This window comes from Lathamus discolor, chromosome 23, assembly GCF_037157495.1.
Source record: "Lathamus discolor isolate bLatDis1 chromosome 23, bLatDis1.hap1, whole genome shotgun sequence".
Taxonomy (NCBI): domain Eukaryota; kingdom Metazoa; phylum Chordata; class Aves; order Psittaciformes; family Psittacidae; genus Lathamus; species Lathamus discolor.
The window spans coordinates 1,078,906-1,096,017 of NC_088906.1; the positions used below are offsets into that span (position 1 = coordinate 1,078,906).

A 17,112-nucleotide genomic window follows, 5' to 3' on the forward strand; every position below is an offset into this window, starting at 1 on the left:
CGCGCCGCGGGGCACGATGGGAAAGCGAGTCCCTGCGGCCGCGGGGAACGACGGGAAATGTAGTGCGGAAGTGACGGGAACCACGCACGGGGCGCGGGGAGGCTGCGGCCCGGGACCCAGGGCCCGCACCCGGTGCGGGCGGGGAGCGCCCCAGACCCGCGGCCCGAGGGGGAGCCTCGAGCGGAGCTGACACCCGGGCCCCCCGGCTCAACGGAACGGGCCAAAGGAGGCCTCGGTCTGGCACCCCCGCCTCCGTCCTCCCCGGCCCCGGGCGCCCCGCTCCCCTCCCGCTCCCCCATCACTTCCTCCGGCGGGGGGAAGCCAGCCCCGGGCACCAGCCCCGTGAGCACGGAGCTCGCAGGGGTTCAGCCCCCTCCTGCAGCCCCGGAGGGAAAACCGGGCTGGGAACAGTGCGGGTGCAGCCTGGAGAGGGCTCAGAGACTGCCAGGGCCTGAAGGGGCTCCAAGGGTGCTGCGGAGGGACCTGCACCAGGGGCTGGAGCGATGGCACACAGGGCGATGGGGTCAGCCTGGAACAGGGGGAGCTCAGGCTGGAGATAAGGGAGAAGAGGGTGGTGGGACCCTGGGATGGGTTGAACGGAGAGGATTTGGATCCTGGGAGTGCTCAAGGCCAGGTTGGACACAGGGGCTCAGAGCACCCTGCTCCAGTGGGAGGGGTCCCTGCCCGGGGCAGGGGTTGGGACTGGAGGAGCTTTAAGGTCCCTTCATCCCAAACCATTCCATGATTCCATCTTCCCCCCCCTTCCCAAGTGACCTGAATGTGCACAGGAGGTGAGGGGCTCCTCAGTGTGCACAGGGAGAAGCAGGTAGAACTGGTTCGTGTCTTTAATGTCGTCTCCTGGCAGCGTCCTGTGGCTCGCACAGCTCAGGGCAGGGCCTGCAGCAGCTCAGGGCCACGGCTGAGGAAGCAAACGGGCCCAAAGCCCAGCACAGAGGCCAAGTGGCCACCTCCTCCCACCTGCCATCACCACCGTGTGCCTTCGGCCCAGCCCCGTGCGAAGCAGCACCCGGCTACGACCATTCCCAGGATTCACCCCTGCATCCTCCAGGTCCTGGCCAAGCCCAGCTCTGTGCAGCCCTGGAAGCGGCTGGGAGGTGACTGGATGCGAGCGGGAGCCAGCGCAGCCCGAACGCCGGCTGTGGGAGGCTCCAGCACTGGAGCGAGGTCTGAGCAGCGCAACCCAGGAGACAGAAGGGAGACGGGGACCTACGGGTGCTTCCCACCGGGATGGGGGCACAGCAGCGGCCGTGGGAGCTCAGCAGGTGCAGGCAAAGGGACTCCCCCAGCTGGGATTGGCACTGGGAATTGGGACTGCGGCCCCACGACAAGGAGCAGGCCCAGAGGATGGGGTCACTCCGTGCTTAAAACCGGCAGTGGGGACATGGCCAACGTGAGAGTCACTGCCAGCAGTGGCTTCACTCACACCCAGGCCCTGCCTCGGAGCCTCAGTTGAGCTTTACTCTGCATTTCTGCTCCTATGTTTTGGCTCTGAACACCCCCAGCTCACACTGCTGGTTCATGGCAGGCAGCCCCTTACCATGGGCAGTCTCTACCAGATGATCTCGCACAGGATCTATCCCATCAGGCCAGATCCTTCACCCCAGAGACTTCCCTGCTGGCCTGGAACCCTGCACAGAGGCGCTTCTGCATTCCACACCCCTCGGATCCTGCTGCCTCCTCCTGCTCAGTGTGCTCCGGGCTCCCCCAGTGCCGAGGCAGGGGGATGCAGGGGCAGAGCACGGGGCAGCAGGGACACATCACTCCCTGGAAGCTGCAGACAAGAACCCCAGGGCAAGCTCATTCACTCGTTCTTTATCCACCTCTGCTGCACTCCACGGTTTGCTCCAGCTTTATACACCCAAATCCATATGGAAAAGTTCTTGACCTCCCCCTTGCATGGGAAGAGGGACGGCAGCCATGGAGCCAGTGCCACTTTCAGGTGGGTGGAGAGGAGAAAGCCAAAGTCCCCACCTCTGTCTAACAGATGCGTTGTAGCATTAAATGAAAGCTTAATAAAACCTTTGAAGACCCCCCCAGCCCTCGCCTCCCACTCCAGCAGCACAGCACGCAGTGTATGAGACCTGCCCAGCCCAGCACCTGCCCCAGGGCCGGCTGGCTCTGCCGGGCCACTTGCATTCATGTCCTCTCCTGTCTGCCAGCATCACCGGTGTCCCACAGCAGAGCTGAGCACGTTTGCCAAAGCCCTCAACAGGTCTTGGGTCCCAACAGCAAAGCTCTGCCCAGAGCTACACAGGAGAGCTCCCAGCCTCACTGCACGGTAGCACCAGCTGTCAGAGGCAGGAGGTTGAGGTCCTCTGCAAGCAAGAGCCAAGGAGCCAGCAGCTCGGGGGCTTTGCAGAGGATGCTCCTGAGTTCCCCGATCTCTGCTCGTGTCCTTGTGCTGGAAGTGAAGGGTCTCCACTCGTGACGGGAGGATGGCGAGTGCTCCTCCCGTGCCGCCCTATTTCAGGATGATGTGGTAGCTGTCACTGGTCTCAGCTGCAAGAGAAGCGAAGGGCATGAGCCACCCCCCCGGCGAAGAACCCGCCGGGCTGAGCGGATCTCACCCGAGAGCTTCCCCAGGAAGGGCAGCAGAGAAACAAGCTGAAAGCTGGGCACTTACACACCTTTCATGGTGTCCAGAACGAAACAGGATTCATCTTGGAAGTTCTGGATCATCTGGAAGAAGCCGTAGGAGCCAGCTTAGCCCAAGGCTGTATCTGAACACAGCACAGGTGCCTCACAGCCAAGCGAGGGCTTCGTGTTTAGCCACGGACATAGAGTACAGGGCTGGAAGCTGCTCAGGCAGGAGCTCAGTGCTCTGGGAGGTAGCAAAGGCACCAGCCATAAATAACTGTTCCCTTCTGCAGCTCTCCAGCACTGAAGGTCCGGAAGCAAGGAGGGAAACCCTCAGGTCTCAAAGCCAAGTCCTCCCCCTGCCGTTCTCCTCCCTGGTTGTAGAACAGAGCTTGGTGAGCTCAGGGAGAGCCCCTCACGCTGATGAATCCCATGGGTTTAAGGGACGTGTCCCCAGCACCGTCCCCAGGCACCAGCATCTTTGGCTCTCCTGGCTTCAACAAGGAGCTTGGAGTCCTTGGCACCTGAGCAGGGCCCTTCCTGAAGTCCTGCCCCCGGGATCCCTTCCCCAGGCTCCTCTGCAACCTCCACCAAGGAGCTCAGAGCACACTCAGCCACACACCAGCTGAAGCAGCCCAGTGCAGGAGGTTGGAAAGGAGGAGCACCCGGAGGCTGTTACCTCGTCGCTGATGAGCACGTGGATCCCCGTCGGCCCCTGCTTGTAGATCTGGCTGATCTGCTGGGAGGAGATGCTGAAGAGCTGGGCCAGCTTCTCCGTCAGCTCCACGGCCGTCAGCTCCTCCAGGTAGATGGCGTGGTACACTGTGAGGAGGAGAGCCCCTCTAGCAGATGCCAAGCGGGGCTTTGGTGTCCACACCCTGGCTGCAGTCACTGCTGTGCCTGACTCACGCAGCAGCATCTTCCCAAACCCAAGCTGCAGCACCTCTGGTGCCTGCTCATGCTGCAGGATGCCCTGAGCTACAGCAGCAGCTCTGCAGTGACCTGCCTGGCACCAGTGCCCTGCAGGACTCTTTACTGATGCAGTCTTTGCCCTAAAAGCTTCTGTTTCAACTGGCATCAACCAAGCAGTGTTTTGCACCCTTCCTGGGGGTGCTCCAGTCCTGCCCCAGCTTCCCCCCTGCTCGCCCACTCCCACCAGGCAGGTCCTGGGGGAAGGGAGAGGGAGGATCCATCTTGGAGCAGGGCAAGGAAAGGAGGAGCTGGTTTGCTTCTGCACTCACTCCAGTCACGGAGGTGATAACCCAGCGCCTGCTGCTCCACAAATGTAGGTCACTCCCTGTTGTCTGGGAATGCTGGATTCTCACAGCAGCATCTGTCAGCTCAGCAGGCAAGCAGCCAACAGGCAGGGTCTGCAGCCCCCATCTGGTGAGACAGGTCAGCGGGGCAGGGCCAGGGCAATTAATAAGGGTTCATCCTTATCTTCTGGCACCCTTGTCCCTCGGTTTGTAACACCCCCTGCACTGGGCTGCAGGCAAAGAGAATGGTAGCAGCCATGAGGCGCAGCAGCTGAAGACAGGAGCCTCAGACCCTCCTGGAGCTGCTGCGCAGGCTCTGTGAGCTCTAGCAACACAAAGAGGGGCCTTTGGGCAGCCCAAACCCCACAGGCAGTGGCGTGGGGATGAGATCAGAGGCAACTGGTGCTGAGCACCCATGAGCAACAGGAGCAGGGCGCTGGAAACAGCCCCAGGAGGTTTGTTTGCTGAATTATCCCCCCCGCTCCAGCAGCCCAAGTACACGTGCCCCCAGCCAGGCTCTGAAGCCCTTACCAAAGAACGTGCTGGTCACTGTGTCCCCATCCTCGTGCTTCTGCTGGAGGTCCCTGAGCTGCTGGGACTCCTGGCACACGTAGATGGTCAGTCTGGGACGCACCATCCTGCGGGCAGAGCAGGGACTGAATCCCAACACATCTCATCTGACACCCTGAGTTCCTGACCCTCTGCCAGCGCTCTCCCTGCCCAGTATCCTCAGAGGGGAAAGAGATCAACAAACTCATCTCAAAGCAAAGCTGTCGTGGTCATCCCCACCTTGGTGATGCTGCAAAGAGTTCTGCACCCCCAGAGCATGAGCAGCAGGGCAGGGATGGGAGACCCACTCCTGCAGTCCTGATCCAGCTCTGGGGCAAGAGCACAAGGGGGATGTGGAGCTGCTGGAGAGTCCAGAGGAGGCCATGGAGCTGCTGTGAGGGCTGGAGCAGCTCTGCTCTGGAGCCAGGCTGAGAGAGCTGGGCTGGGGCAGCCTGGAGAAGAGAAGGCTTCTGAAGGGGAGACCTGAGAGCAGCTCCAGTGCCTAAAGGGGAAACCTGGAGAGGGGCTTGGGACAAGGGCCTGGAGGGACAGACCAAGGGGAATGGCTTTAACCTGCCTGAGGGGAGACTGAGATGAGCTCTTAGGCAGAAGCTCTTCTCTGTGAGGGTGCTGAGGCGCTGGCACAGGGTGCCCAGAGAAGCTGTGGCTGCCCCATCCCTGGCAGTGCTCAAGGCCAGGTTGGACACAGGGGCTTGGAGCACCCTGCTCCAGTGGGAGGGGTCCCTGGGGCTGGAAGAGCTTTAAGGTCCCTTCAATCCAAACCAGGCTGGGATTCTGTAATGGGAAAGTTGGCCCAGGGGCATGAGGCCATCTGGTACCAAGCAGCTAAACTGGACGGTTCACCCCTGAGGCCTGAGCAGCCACAGCTCAGATCGAGCTCTGCTCCTTCTCGTTCAGTCTCATTTTGCAGTGCAGCACCTCCTGTCTTTCGTGCCCTTCTCCCCAGCACAGTGTGACCACGGCTCCCCATGTCCGCTGTCAGATCACTGACCCCCTGAAACGCTGCCCCATATCAGAGACCCATGCCAATGCCTCCCCTGACCTTCCCTCTTGGATAAAGCCAACCCTGTGCCCCTTCCCACTGCTCCGGCTCAGACAGGTCAGTTCAACAGCAGTCCCTGCTTCTCCAGGGCAAGGTGCAAAGGAATAGTCCCTTTTGGGCAGGGAATTCCACGTACCGGCCCTTCAGCGCGTTGAAGAGCCTGATGCCATCCGCGGGGCCGCAGATCTGGATCACATCCTCCCTGGTGAGCTTCAGCAGGTCTGCACCTACAGCGTGAGGTGAGAAACCAGGAGGGGAGAAGTCAGGAGTCAGCCCAGGGTGTCTGGGATGGGGGCTCTGGGCTCCCCCTCCTCCTGCTCACAGAGCTCAGCCCATTCCCAAACTGCCTCTGCCTTTGGGTTAACCTCCCCCTGCTTCCCCCAAAGGTTTTTTTTCCAGGCTGGTTTTGCAGGAGAGTGTTTTGGTGCAACCCCAGTTCCCATGGGCTCAATCCCAGCCTGGTGACCTTGGATCATCGTGGTGGGGAGAGGCAAATAAATGTGAAGCATCTCTTTAGCCACAGTGCTCCCCCCAGCCTCAGTTTGCTTTAACATCAGAGGGTGCTCTTGGAGGAGAAACCACCCCAGTCCCCACTACTTGGGCAGTGGGGAGCGAGGTGAGAGACGAAGAACACGGCCTTCAGGGAGCCCCATTTGGTGGGTTACAATAAAAAAGGAGGTGTTAAAGAACGTTCCTATTTGCATGAGGAAGGCCTCAGGAGCAGGAGGAGGCCGGGGCTTGGCTCAGCGAAGGGGCAGGCAGAGGGGGATGTGGGAACCTACCGGAGAAGTTCCGGAAGAGCCGCGAGAAGGTGGAGAAGCGGTTTCGGTGCAGCCACTGCTGGGCCTCCTGCGGCGTGCTGGTGGGCAGCAGGTTCTGCAGGGAGGGACAGGAGGGTCACGGCCTCAGGGGGGACGTGGGAGCGTTCCCAGGGGGGAAGCAGCCTCTCCAGGGCTCACAGCCTTAACCCGAGAGCCTGCTGAGCCCTCACAGCACACACAGCAAAGGCTGCAGCCTGCACAGGCTTGGGTCTAAACGGGCTTCAGAGGGACAGAGAGAAGGGAAGGAAGCAAAGGGGAAAGCACAGTGAGGACCAAGGCAGTAAGAAGAGGGCTTTGGACAAGGGCCTGGTAGGGACAGGCCAAGGGGAATGGCTTGAACCTGCCCGAGGGGAGACTGAGCTGAGCTCTTAGGCAGAAGCTCTTCCCTGTGAGGGTGCTGAGGCGGTGGCACAGGGTGCCCAGAGAAGCTGTGGCTGCCCCATCCCTGGCAGTGCTCAAGGCCGGGTTGGACACAGGGGCTCGGAGCACCCTGCTCCAGTGGGAGGGGTCCCTGCCCATGGCAGGGGTCAGAGCTGGAGGAGCTTTAAGGTCCCTTCCAAGCCAACCCATTCCATGATTCTGGAATTAAAGCTCACAGCAAGCTCCAGAACACTGCCCCCAGCACTGCACCAGGCACTTTTCACTCCATCACCTCTTTTTCTAATTAGGAGTCAAAGAAAGAGTTTCAGCTCCCTGGAGATGTTCAACCAGAGCAGACTCTCCCCAGCAAACTATGGCCACCCCCAAACCCCCCCTGCTGCAGCTGCAGCCCAAATCCCATGCTCTGACCTGCGCACCATCCTTACAAGCACAAGCTCTGAGGTGAGACTTACATCTGCGATCGGAGGAGGGGGCTCGGGCTGATGGTTTGGAGAGCCATTGCTGGGTTGGGAAGAGGCAGACAGAGCAGAATAGGTTAGAGGTGCTCTCCCCCTTCTTGTGTGGGATCCCGGCCAGCAGCAACCACCACCCTCCACATCCCACAGCCACGAGCACTGGGACACAGGGACGGCAGCTGTGTGGCTGCAGCAGCACTGTTGTGGTGCAGTGGGATGTTAAGAGCATTAACACAACAGGAAAAGTCAGAGTGAGGTGGGCTGGAGGCTGAGCTTGTGAGCAAGTGCTCCTTGTGCCAGAGCTGAGCTTGGCTGCAGCCACAAGTAACACCTTCAGGGGCTTTGGATTTGTCCCTCACTGCCACAAGCTGCTTCCACCCCCCCCACCTGCCTTTCACTAGGGTCAGCTCAGACACATCCGTCTTGACAAGGGCCTGTAGGGACAGGCCAAGGGGAATGGCTTGAACCTGCCAGAGGGGAGACTGAGCTGAGCTCTTAGGCAGAAGCTCTTCCCTGTGAGGGTGCTGAGGCGCTGGCACAGGGTGCCCAGAGAAGCTGTGGCTGCCCCATCCCTGGCAGTGCTCAAGGCTGGGTTGGACACAGGGGCTTGGAGCACCCTGCTCCAGTGGGAGGGGTCCCTGGAGCTGGAGGAGTTTTAAGGTCCCTTCCCACCCAACCCATTCCGTGATCCCATGACCTCTCATGCAAGCCAGGCTCTTCTCCAAACTCACCCTTCGCCAATGGAAAAGCTGCTGTGGGAACTGTTGAAGCCAGGGGATGGGGAGTTATTGACATAGGTGATCTCTGGCCAGGGGGAACACTAGAAAGGAGAACCCAGAATCGTCACAGGATTGCTCTGAACAAGCTCCCACACCTGCTCTGCTCAGCACAGGTGAGCAGCTACCTCCTGACCGAATATGAAACACAGACTAAAGTAGGGGACCAGAAGCAGCCAGGCCAAGCGACTGCAGATTGTCCCAAAGCTGGGGTTTACTGATTCTTAACCTCAGAAGGCCCAAAGTCACAGAAGTCAAGCAGAGAGAGAGCTGGGGTCTAAGCCAGTGCTCTGGCTCTGGCTGCACACCCAGTGCCCACCAGCCTGGGTTCCCCCAAGCAGCAAATCCATGATGGATTGAGCCTGAATCAGGCACTGAGACACATTCCCTGATCAACCTGGGACAGGACAAGGGCTCCTTCCCCCAGTAACCATCTCTTATGAGATGATCTATTGAGTGGGGACACCCCATCCCGCTGCCAGGCACAAGAGCCCTTTCTCAGGTCTAGTAAGAAACCCCCTCCCTGCCTATAGAACTGATCCTGCTTTTGTCCTGCAGCTATTCCCAACCTGGCCAGAGGCTGGGAAGCAGAAGAGCCAACTGCCTGCCACCTGCAGGCAAGAGGAGCCAGGTTTGGTTACAACAGCACTGCGAGTGCTGCGTGAGGGCCCCACCTCAGTGAGGATTGTGGTTTCATAGGAAGGCTGGTACTTCTCTTTCTCATGAGGTGTTCGCTTCTCCATCTTCTCCCTGTCAGTCTTCTGCTTCCGATCAGCTCCTTTGGGCTGGAAAGGAGAATTCCTGTGAGAACAGCAGCGTGGAAGGGCAGCAGCAGATGGGGCAAGAGATGGGCAGTAAATGCAAGGACCAGAAAAGGTGACACATCCCCATCCTCCCCCACCTGGTGCTTTACAGAGGGAAAAGGAAGAGGGGCTGGGGTTCTCCGCACAGGGAATGAACCACTTCCGCAACAACCCCAAATTCCCTTCAAGCTTGGCTGTGCGTGGTCTCTGCCCGCACAGTCTCCCAGTCTCCCAGTGCCCCAGGCTCTCTTCCTTTGGACAGCAAAGTGGAGACCTGAACAAGCTACCACAGTGCTCTGGGTGAGGAGGTGCTGCTGCTTCTGGTGGCCTAATGATCCGTTTCTGCCATGAAAACCTAGTGGTTGCTCTTATGTTTCCATGCTCAGGACTGCTGCTCCTGGTGGCTAGGAAGGATCCATGCTCCAGACACCAACACACATGGGGAAAGGGCCCCCAGCAGCTCTTTGAGATCACCAAAACACTCCCAGCTTTGAGGGGCAGGAGCAGGGCAGGAGCCCAAACCACGTCACCCTCTGCCAGAGACCATGCCCTGAGGTACAACTTCACTGCTTTGGGTTTTCCTGCTTCAAGGTCATCAGAGCCAAAATCCCCAAGGCCATCCCAGGCGCAGAGAGCTGGAGCTCAGCAGAAATGCAGCACCCGAAGCCTCCCAGCTTCACTCTCCAGGTGCTTGTCCTCATCCCTTCACTCCCAACTCCGCAGCCACCCGCTCCGGCTGCTTGCATTGAGGTACCAGCCAGAGGCCAAACAAGCCCTGACAACCACCCCCTGCCTTCGAAATGTCACCATCCAAACAGGCAAAAAGGGAAGAGGGAGGAGGGAGAAGATGCCAGGTCAGCAGCAGCCCAGGTGCCTGGCCCCACTGCGTGCCCAGTGCCCTGAGAGGGAGAAGAGGAGCTGCAGATGAGATGTTTAGGGACAAGGCAACCTAACAACCAGGCAGCACGAAGGACCCTCCTCAGTCACCCAGGCCGCCGTGGCTGCCCCTGCCGTATCATGGCTTTGGCTGCGTGCACATGGTTTGGAACAGGGACCAGACACTTGTGCTGCTGGAGAGGCTGGATGCAGAGGGCCCATCAGATGCAGAGGGAAGAATAAAGCAAGTTGTTTAGACAGACACTAACGCTCCCTGGAGGATCTCCCAGGCTGGTAAGACTCAAGACTAAATGTGGAAGGTTCCAGACAGAGACAACACTAGCCAGGTTCTCTCTGTAGGCTGCTCTTGGCTCGCTGGTTTTGAAGCCTCAATGGCATTGTCAGAGAGGAATCAGCGAGAGGGCAGCAAGGCAAGACCAGAAGGAACAAGAGGCCCTTCTTGCAGGCAAGCTTGGTCATGGTCCTGCACCCATGATGTTCACTGGGGCTGCAGTGTGAGCTGGGACTGACTCCCAGTTTGTTTCTGAGTGGAAAAAGGCCACCAATGGGCTGAGGTACCTTGAAGACCTTGATCTGGCAGCTGGCAGAGTGCAGATGCTCCGTGTACTCCCCGTTCTCATTCTCTTTGAATGTGTCTATCTGGACCCGAAAGGGTACCCCCTTCTCTCCTCCGTGCTTCCTCATGGTGAACTCTGTGCTAATACAGTGGACCTGGGGAAGGCAAAGCAGCCTGTGGTTAGGAATGTGCCACGTCTGAAGAGCCACAAGCTTCCCCTTCCCTTGTGGGCGCCAGGACAGCCCAAGGTGGAATCCAGCGCTGGGATGGGGCACACCAAGTACCCCAGCAGGAAGGAGTTAAGGGGATGCCACAGCACAGCTGGAGCCACATTCTTCCCACACATTTTGCAACCTCTTACTGGTCCAAGCAAGCCCCGATCAGTGGGGCAGAGCTGGGCTGCACCAGCCTCCACAAGCCATAGCCTGCTCGGCCTCCCAGGCTGCAGAGAGGGCTTTGAGGCAGCTGCTGAGATGTGCAAAAGCATCTGCTGCTGATGGAGACCCAAATCAGGAAAGCAGCAGGACCTAAAGCACCACCAGAACATGTAAAACTCACTGGCAGTCAGCTGTGCCTGTGCCTGGCTAATGCACAAACTGCTGCCCTCCTGCACTGCTGCAGGCTGGGTGTATTTTAGCTGACATCCTTCTACCACTGTAGTGTCTGGCTGCTATTTCAGTGCTCCCAGTTAAAAGAAACATCTTCATCCCTCTTGGAAAACTTGTACTTTCCTATCAACAGGAGCTTTGCCACTTCTCTCTCACCTGGATAAACACAGAAGTCCTCTTTGAAGGATCCCATAGGAACTCCACGGTATTGAGCTGAGTTGGGTTTGCTCTGGGGTCAATGATGCCCACAGACATTGGGATATCTGTAGGGGCACATACAAAGAACAAGCTGCCTTTTGTAGCAGAAAGAGGAGGAAGAGCTTCCCAGGGAACATATGGGAGAAGCAACCACATCTCCCAAAGTGCAGAATCCTGACAGCGCCTTGTCCCTTAGCTTCAAAGGAGCAGGAGCCCGGCTGGAGGCACTTCAGGCACCTCCGTCTCCTCCTGCCCCTGCCATGGGACTCACCGATGTCCAGGATCCTGTCCCCTGGCCGGTTCCAGCGCCAGCCCTCCAGCTGCTGGTGCTCCGTGTACTGCAGCCGCCGGTCGTGGAACACCACCCGGAATATGCTCTGGAGGGGAGAAGCAGTCAGTGCCTGGAGCTGCCCCAGCGCTGCTCCCTCCTGCAGGGGATGGCCCCGGCCGGACCCATCCTTGTGCTCTCCACTCACCTTGACCAGCTTCCCATTTATCTCCGGCAGCTCCCCGATTTTCCTGTTGTCCAGCATCCGGATTTCATAAGACTGCCCTGGGGGGAAGGAGACAAAGACCCCTCGAGGTTAGCTGGGGATGGACCTCTCCTGCTGCCCCTCCTCGGGCATTCTGACATCCTTTTCTGCCACACCAGACACGCCACTGGATCTTCTTGCTGTGTTTTGCTGGGGGGGGGTCGGATACAAGCATGAGCCACTGGAGCCACAGCTGTAACAGCCCTCTCCAGGAGGAGATAATCCTCACCCTTCCTGCAGCAGAACTTCCCAGGAATCACCTTTATTAACCCAAGATCAAGAACAGGGAAGAAATCTATTACACAAGCTTCACCTGCCTTTGGTCACCAACCCTGATCTTCCAGTTCTACCTGGGAGCAGTGGGTACAGCTGGAACCCCATACGGATACACCAGTTAACCCCCTACACCCTGTATATTTCCATCAGGTTCGTCCTACAGAGAATTGACGCCACTGCTGTAGGCAGAGCACAGGCAGCAAGGGGAAGGATGTGGCACTTCCAGACAGGAGGAATGTGGGATTTACTACTCCATGGGGCTGACTACTCCGTTATATTACAAGGGCCTGTAGGGACAGGCCAAGGGGAATGGCTTGACCTGCCAGAGGGAAGACTGAGCTGAGCTCTTAGGCAGAAGCTCTTCCTTATGAGGGTGCTGAGGCGCTGGCACAGGGTGCCCAGAGAAGCTGTGGCTGCCCCATCCCTGGCAGTGCTCAAGGCCAGGTTGGACACAGGGGCTTGGAGCACCCTGCTCCAGTGGGAGGGGTCCCTGGAGCTGGATTGGAGCTGGAGGAGCTTTCAGGTCCTTTCCAACCCAAACATTGTGTGATTCTATGATCCCAGCCACTATCCCAGCGCTTCCCATCCCCAACAGGAAATGTCCAAAGGCAGAGTTCCATTTTCCAGGCTGTTTCCTGGAGGCTCACGGGGCTCCCCTCACCTTGGTTCAGATAGGTGAGGGTTTCATCGTGCAGCTTCACCGCGGGCGACGTGGCCGCGCACAGCACGTACTGGAAAGGCAGGATTTTGTTCTCGTTCTCAGGAGGCAAACTTGATTCTTCCTGCTTGAAGATGGGCAGGGCAAGGACGTCGCTGCAAAGAGATTGGTCAGACAGAGTCACTCCAGCTCCAGCTGCAGGGAGATGATGTGCTCGGTTTTTAGTTCCTCCTCCTAGGAAGAGCTTTGGGCTGGTTTCAGTTCAAACCCCTCAGCCCTGACATCTCCGCAGCGCTGCCACGGAGCATTAAAGCAGGAGGAGCTGGCACCTGCTCTTGGTCCAGTCAGCCCCCCCGTCCACCCCGAACCCACACAGTTCTTGCTTCAAAGCCAAGAGACAATGGGGTTGATGCTTCAGGCTGCAGCTCAGCTCCCCCAGCAGCACCGCTCCCGCACCACACTGCAGCAGCACAGGGCTGGCACCAGGGTCGTGCCAGGAAGCGCCCATCCTCCTCCTGGTGCTACCAGCCCTGACCCCCCTGATCCAGGCAGAGCACCCAGGAGCTCACTCCCCTTTGGCAGGAGTTGAAGTCTTGCTGAGGTCCAGGTCGCCCACTTTCCACCACTGCCTCCTCTGGGCTTACAAAAGCCACCCCAGCCCCAGGGTCAGCTCAGGCAGAGCCCTCAGGGCACATCAGATGGCAGAGTCAAACCCCCCCTCCCTCAGCTGTAACCCGCAGCAGGACGCACGCAGACATCTCAGGGGGGCAAATCCTGCAGGCTCTGAGACGGGAAGAGTCCTGCCAGCACCTGGGCACCGGGAGATGGACGCCAGCTGCCCCCAAAGCCATTGAGAAGCCCCCAGACGCAAGAGCCCTTTGTGGTGGGCACCACACAGCCCTAACCCTCACCGAGAACTTGGGATGGCCCCAGAGGCCAGAAGATGCTGCACAGCCCAGGCCATGGGATGGAGCAGAAACCAGAGGCCGGTGCATGAGAGCCCTGCAGGCACCTCCTGGGTCACACCTCGCAGACCCACCTCCTGCCAGATGCTGCACCAGCACCAACCGTTCACCTGCAGCAGCCCCAGCACCTTCCTGGCTCCCAGCCGACAGGAGACGGGTGCTGTGGGAGCCCCACACCGCGCTCAGGGCAGCACGAGCTGGGGCTCATCACCCCTGGGTGCTGTGTTGCCACTCTTGGTGCTGGCTGGAGGCGGGGGGTGGCCAAGCCCTGCGCTATCGACTCTTCCCAGGAGAAGGATGCCTCTGGGTCCCTGCGGTAAGGCCGGGAGCTCTGCGCACCCCTGCGCTCAGAGACGCTTCCCACACCTCAAAGGCAGCAAGAGCTCGGTGAACAATGTTCATTTAAAACCATCAGCGACGCTCTGGAGCCTATGGACATGTATTTAACAGGAACTGCTTCCAAACCTGACCCTCAGCAGCTCTTCTGAGCCATAACAATGGCTCCATAGCACGTAAACCAGCACATCCCAGCCCCACGTGAACCGTGCTGTGGGGACAGAGCTGACTGAGCCCCAAGGAAGAGCCAGGTCCCCCGCAGCTCCTGTTCCGGGCCGTGGGCTGGTGGCAGTGCACGAAGGAGTTAAAGCAGCTCCTTTGTTCCCTTTAGTTGAACATTAAAAACCTTCCCCAAGGAAAAACTGGATTTATCTGGCCAAATACCAGCTCCCACCCGAACAGGGCTTTAACCCGCAAGAGACTGAACACCCACCTCCCTCCACCACTGGGCAAGGAACACCTATGGCTGCTCCCCAAGGCCAGCAGGAGAGCCCTTCCCCACCCAAATCCCAGCTTTCCAGACATTCCACATGGAGCTGTGCTGCGGCCCCGCTCCTGGCGCCGAGGCACGTGCCCACAGTCAGGCAAACGAGAGAGCCCCGAGGATGAGCTTCCTGCAGCTCTGCCCCATGAGCAGGGAACCAGGCTACATGGAACCATGGAATGGGTTGGGCTGAAGGGACCTTAAAGCTCCTCCAGCCCCAACCCCTGCCACGGGCAGGGACCCCTCCCACTGGAGCAGGGTGCTCCAAGCCCCTGTGTCCAACCTGGCCTTGAGCACTGCCAGGGATGGGGCAGCCACAGCTTGGGGAGCTGGTGAGACACTGGCACAGCTTGCCCAGAGAAGCCCCGTCCACAACTGGATCCTGCCTCCAAGACCCCCATAACCATGGCCCAAACCCCACCTTTTACTGCAAGCTGGGAGCTCTGGTTGCTCAGGTACCCGCATGTGTCTGCACTGCAGGACCCAGGTAACAGGGCCACCTCCGAGTGCTGCAGGGAGCAACAGAACATGAAGTATAGAGACAACGTGGTCATAAATGGCTTAGATCAGACATTAGGCAGAAGCTCTTCCCTGGGAGGGTGCTGAGGCGCTGGCACAGGGTGCCCAGAGAAGCTGTGGCTGCCCCATCCCTGGCAGTGCTCAAGGCCAGGTTGGACACAGGGGCTCGGAGCACCCTGCTCCAGTGGGAGGGGTCCCTGGGGCTGGATTGGAGCTGGAGGAGCTTTCAGGTCCCTCCAACCCAAACCCCTCTGGGGTTTCACAGAACAACCAAAGAAAGCTCCTGCGAGGAGATCTGTGGCGGCACAAGAAGCACTTGGCTCTTTTGCCTCCTGCCATCGCCGCCAAGCTCAGGAGCAGCGTGCGGGGGGGAGCTGGGAAGCTGCAAAGCCTTTGGAGACCAACACCCCCCAGGCAGCCCCACCACATCCCCGCACACTCGGCGTGGCCACAGCAGCAGCCAGCGGTGGGCGCTGCTTTAGACGAAGCCACGCGCGCTCCTGCCTGCTCCCTTTGGAGCTCCCGGGGACGCGTTTCCCTCCAAAGCCCCAACTTCCTCTGCGCAACCGAACGTGCTCTGGGGCAAAGTCATTTTATGCAGGAGTTCTGGGGTGGGGGAAGATCTCCTGGGAAAGGGTGGGGAGGGGGGAAGCAATGGCAAGAGAACTGAGCGGATGGAAGCACTCAGCCAGTGCCCGTTCATCACCTTCAAAGCCATCCCTGCTCTCCTCAAAACCTGACTCCAGGCAATAACGGCCCCAGGAAGCATCCAGGCTCAGTAACAACCACAAAGCACGATGCTCCCTCAGCGCCCACTCCCAAGGCACCAACGCGCCTCTTCCATAGGGAGCCGGGGAAACCCCCACGGGAAAAGCCACAAACAGGCTCAAAGCCCCGAGGCGCCCGTTGGAACCTCCCCCTTCCCGCAGCATCACAGCAAATGTCAGATGTGAGGGCAGGTCGCACACGCGGTTCCCTGCTGTTCCCTGCCAGCGCAGCGCAGGAGCAGGCTCCAAAGGGTCCTCAGGTTTCAGATGGCAGCGGCGCAGCCACCGGGGACAGGCAGGAGGAAAAGGAGCTCGGAAGCTTCGCAAGTGCCCCCAGCGCAAAGCTGCACCTCCCGGCGCACGCCGGAGGCTCCCGCCCTGCCTGCCCAGCACAACGCGCACCGGCGGAGCCCCTCCTCCCAGAAGCTGCTGTCGCGGGGGGGGCGATGGACGCGCTCCCCCCAGGCTCAACCCCCCCTGCTTCGGCCTTTGCCCCAGCGCTCCGGTTCAACCAGCCCCGACGGCTCCGACAGCTCCCAACAGTCAGGGATGGCTCTGGGAGGCCGCTGGATCTCCCCGTCCTGGAAGGAAGGAGGGACGGAGCCTGGATGAGAAGCGCTGCCCTTCCACTTCCCTGGAACCTGCTTGCCTGCTTCTTTCAGTCCTGACTTTCCCCATTTCCAGTTGCAGGCGCTCCAGAGAGCCCCAGTTTCGTGTCAAGGCATCTTCTTGGGGCATCCTCCTCCCGGGAAGCTCAGCCCCATCCCAGCCCCATCCCTGCCACCCGCCTCCGTGCCCAGCTCCTGGGAGGAACGCACCAGAGCAGAGCGCTGCCCATAAACCCGAAGCCCGGCCACGGGCTCTAAGCACAGCGGGGACCAGCGCCGGACCGCTCGGCCGCGGCCGGAGGGGCTCAGGAGGCCCCGCACCAGCGAGGCCCCAGCCCCGCAACCGCGACCCCAGCCCCACGCCCCCGCCGCCAAGTCCCGGCCCCGTCCGGAGCCGCCCTCCGGTGCGAGGCCCGACGTGCCCCGTCCCCCGTTACCTCATGCTGTAGGCCCCGGCGCCCAGCTCCTGCCCGATGCCCGAGAGGCTCGCGTCGAAGTCCTGCACCAGCCCGGACTCGATCACCTCGTCGGCCAGCGGCAGCTTCAGCGCCCAGGCCATGCTGCTCCCCGCTGCTCCCGGGGTCACCGAGCGGCTCCTCCCCGCCTGCCTGACCCGGGAGCCCCAAGCCCCGGCCCGCTGCCCCTTCACGCCCCTCCGCGGGGCCGCGCCTGCCCCGAGCCCCTCCGGCCGGCAGCCCCCGGGGGGGCCTCGCTGCCCGGGCACCCCCAGGCCCCTTCCCCGCTCCCACGGGGCCGTACCCTGGGAGCCCCCCCCCGGCCCCGCGGTGCCCCGGGGCCGCCCCCCCCCCGCCGAGCCCCGTCGAGGGCCGCGGCCCCGCAAGATGGAGGCGGTGGCACCGAGGAGCCTCCGCCCCGCCCTCGCCGTGCTCGGCCAATGGGAGCCGCGCGACGCCGGTGACGCGAGGTGTGCGACAGCCAATGGAGAGCTTCGCGTCGGAGCAGCAGCGCTAGGATTGGGTGAGGGGAAAGGGTGGGCACGCTGGT

General features: G+C 60.4%; 1 protein-coding gene across 1 annotated transcript; it reads right to left on the reverse strand.

The window, feature by feature from the left end:
* Window positions 1-1,817: 1,817 nt before the first annotated feature.
* TFCP2 (transcription factor CP2) lies at window positions 1,818-16,816 on the reverse strand. The gene is made up of 15 exons (XM_065659500.1): window positions 16,545-16,816; window positions 12,432-12,583; window positions 11,438-11,514; window positions 11,233-11,338; window positions 10,920-11,026; window positions 10,158-10,310; window positions 8,574-8,684; window positions 7,855-7,943; window positions 7,121-7,169; window positions 6,249-6,342; window positions 5,603-5,693; window positions 4,386-4,492; window positions 3,278-3,420; window positions 2,649-2,700; window positions 1,818-2,520 (listed from the first exon to the last, which is right to left on the reverse strand). Exons 1-15 carry the CDS (start codon window positions 16,664-16,666, stop codon window positions 2,483-2,485), a joined length of 1,491 nt encoding a protein of 496 aa, XP_065515572.1. The 5' UTR covers window positions 16,667-16,816; the 3' UTR covers window positions 1,818-2,482.
* Between the last annotated feature and the right edge of the window lie 296 nt (window positions 16,817-17,112).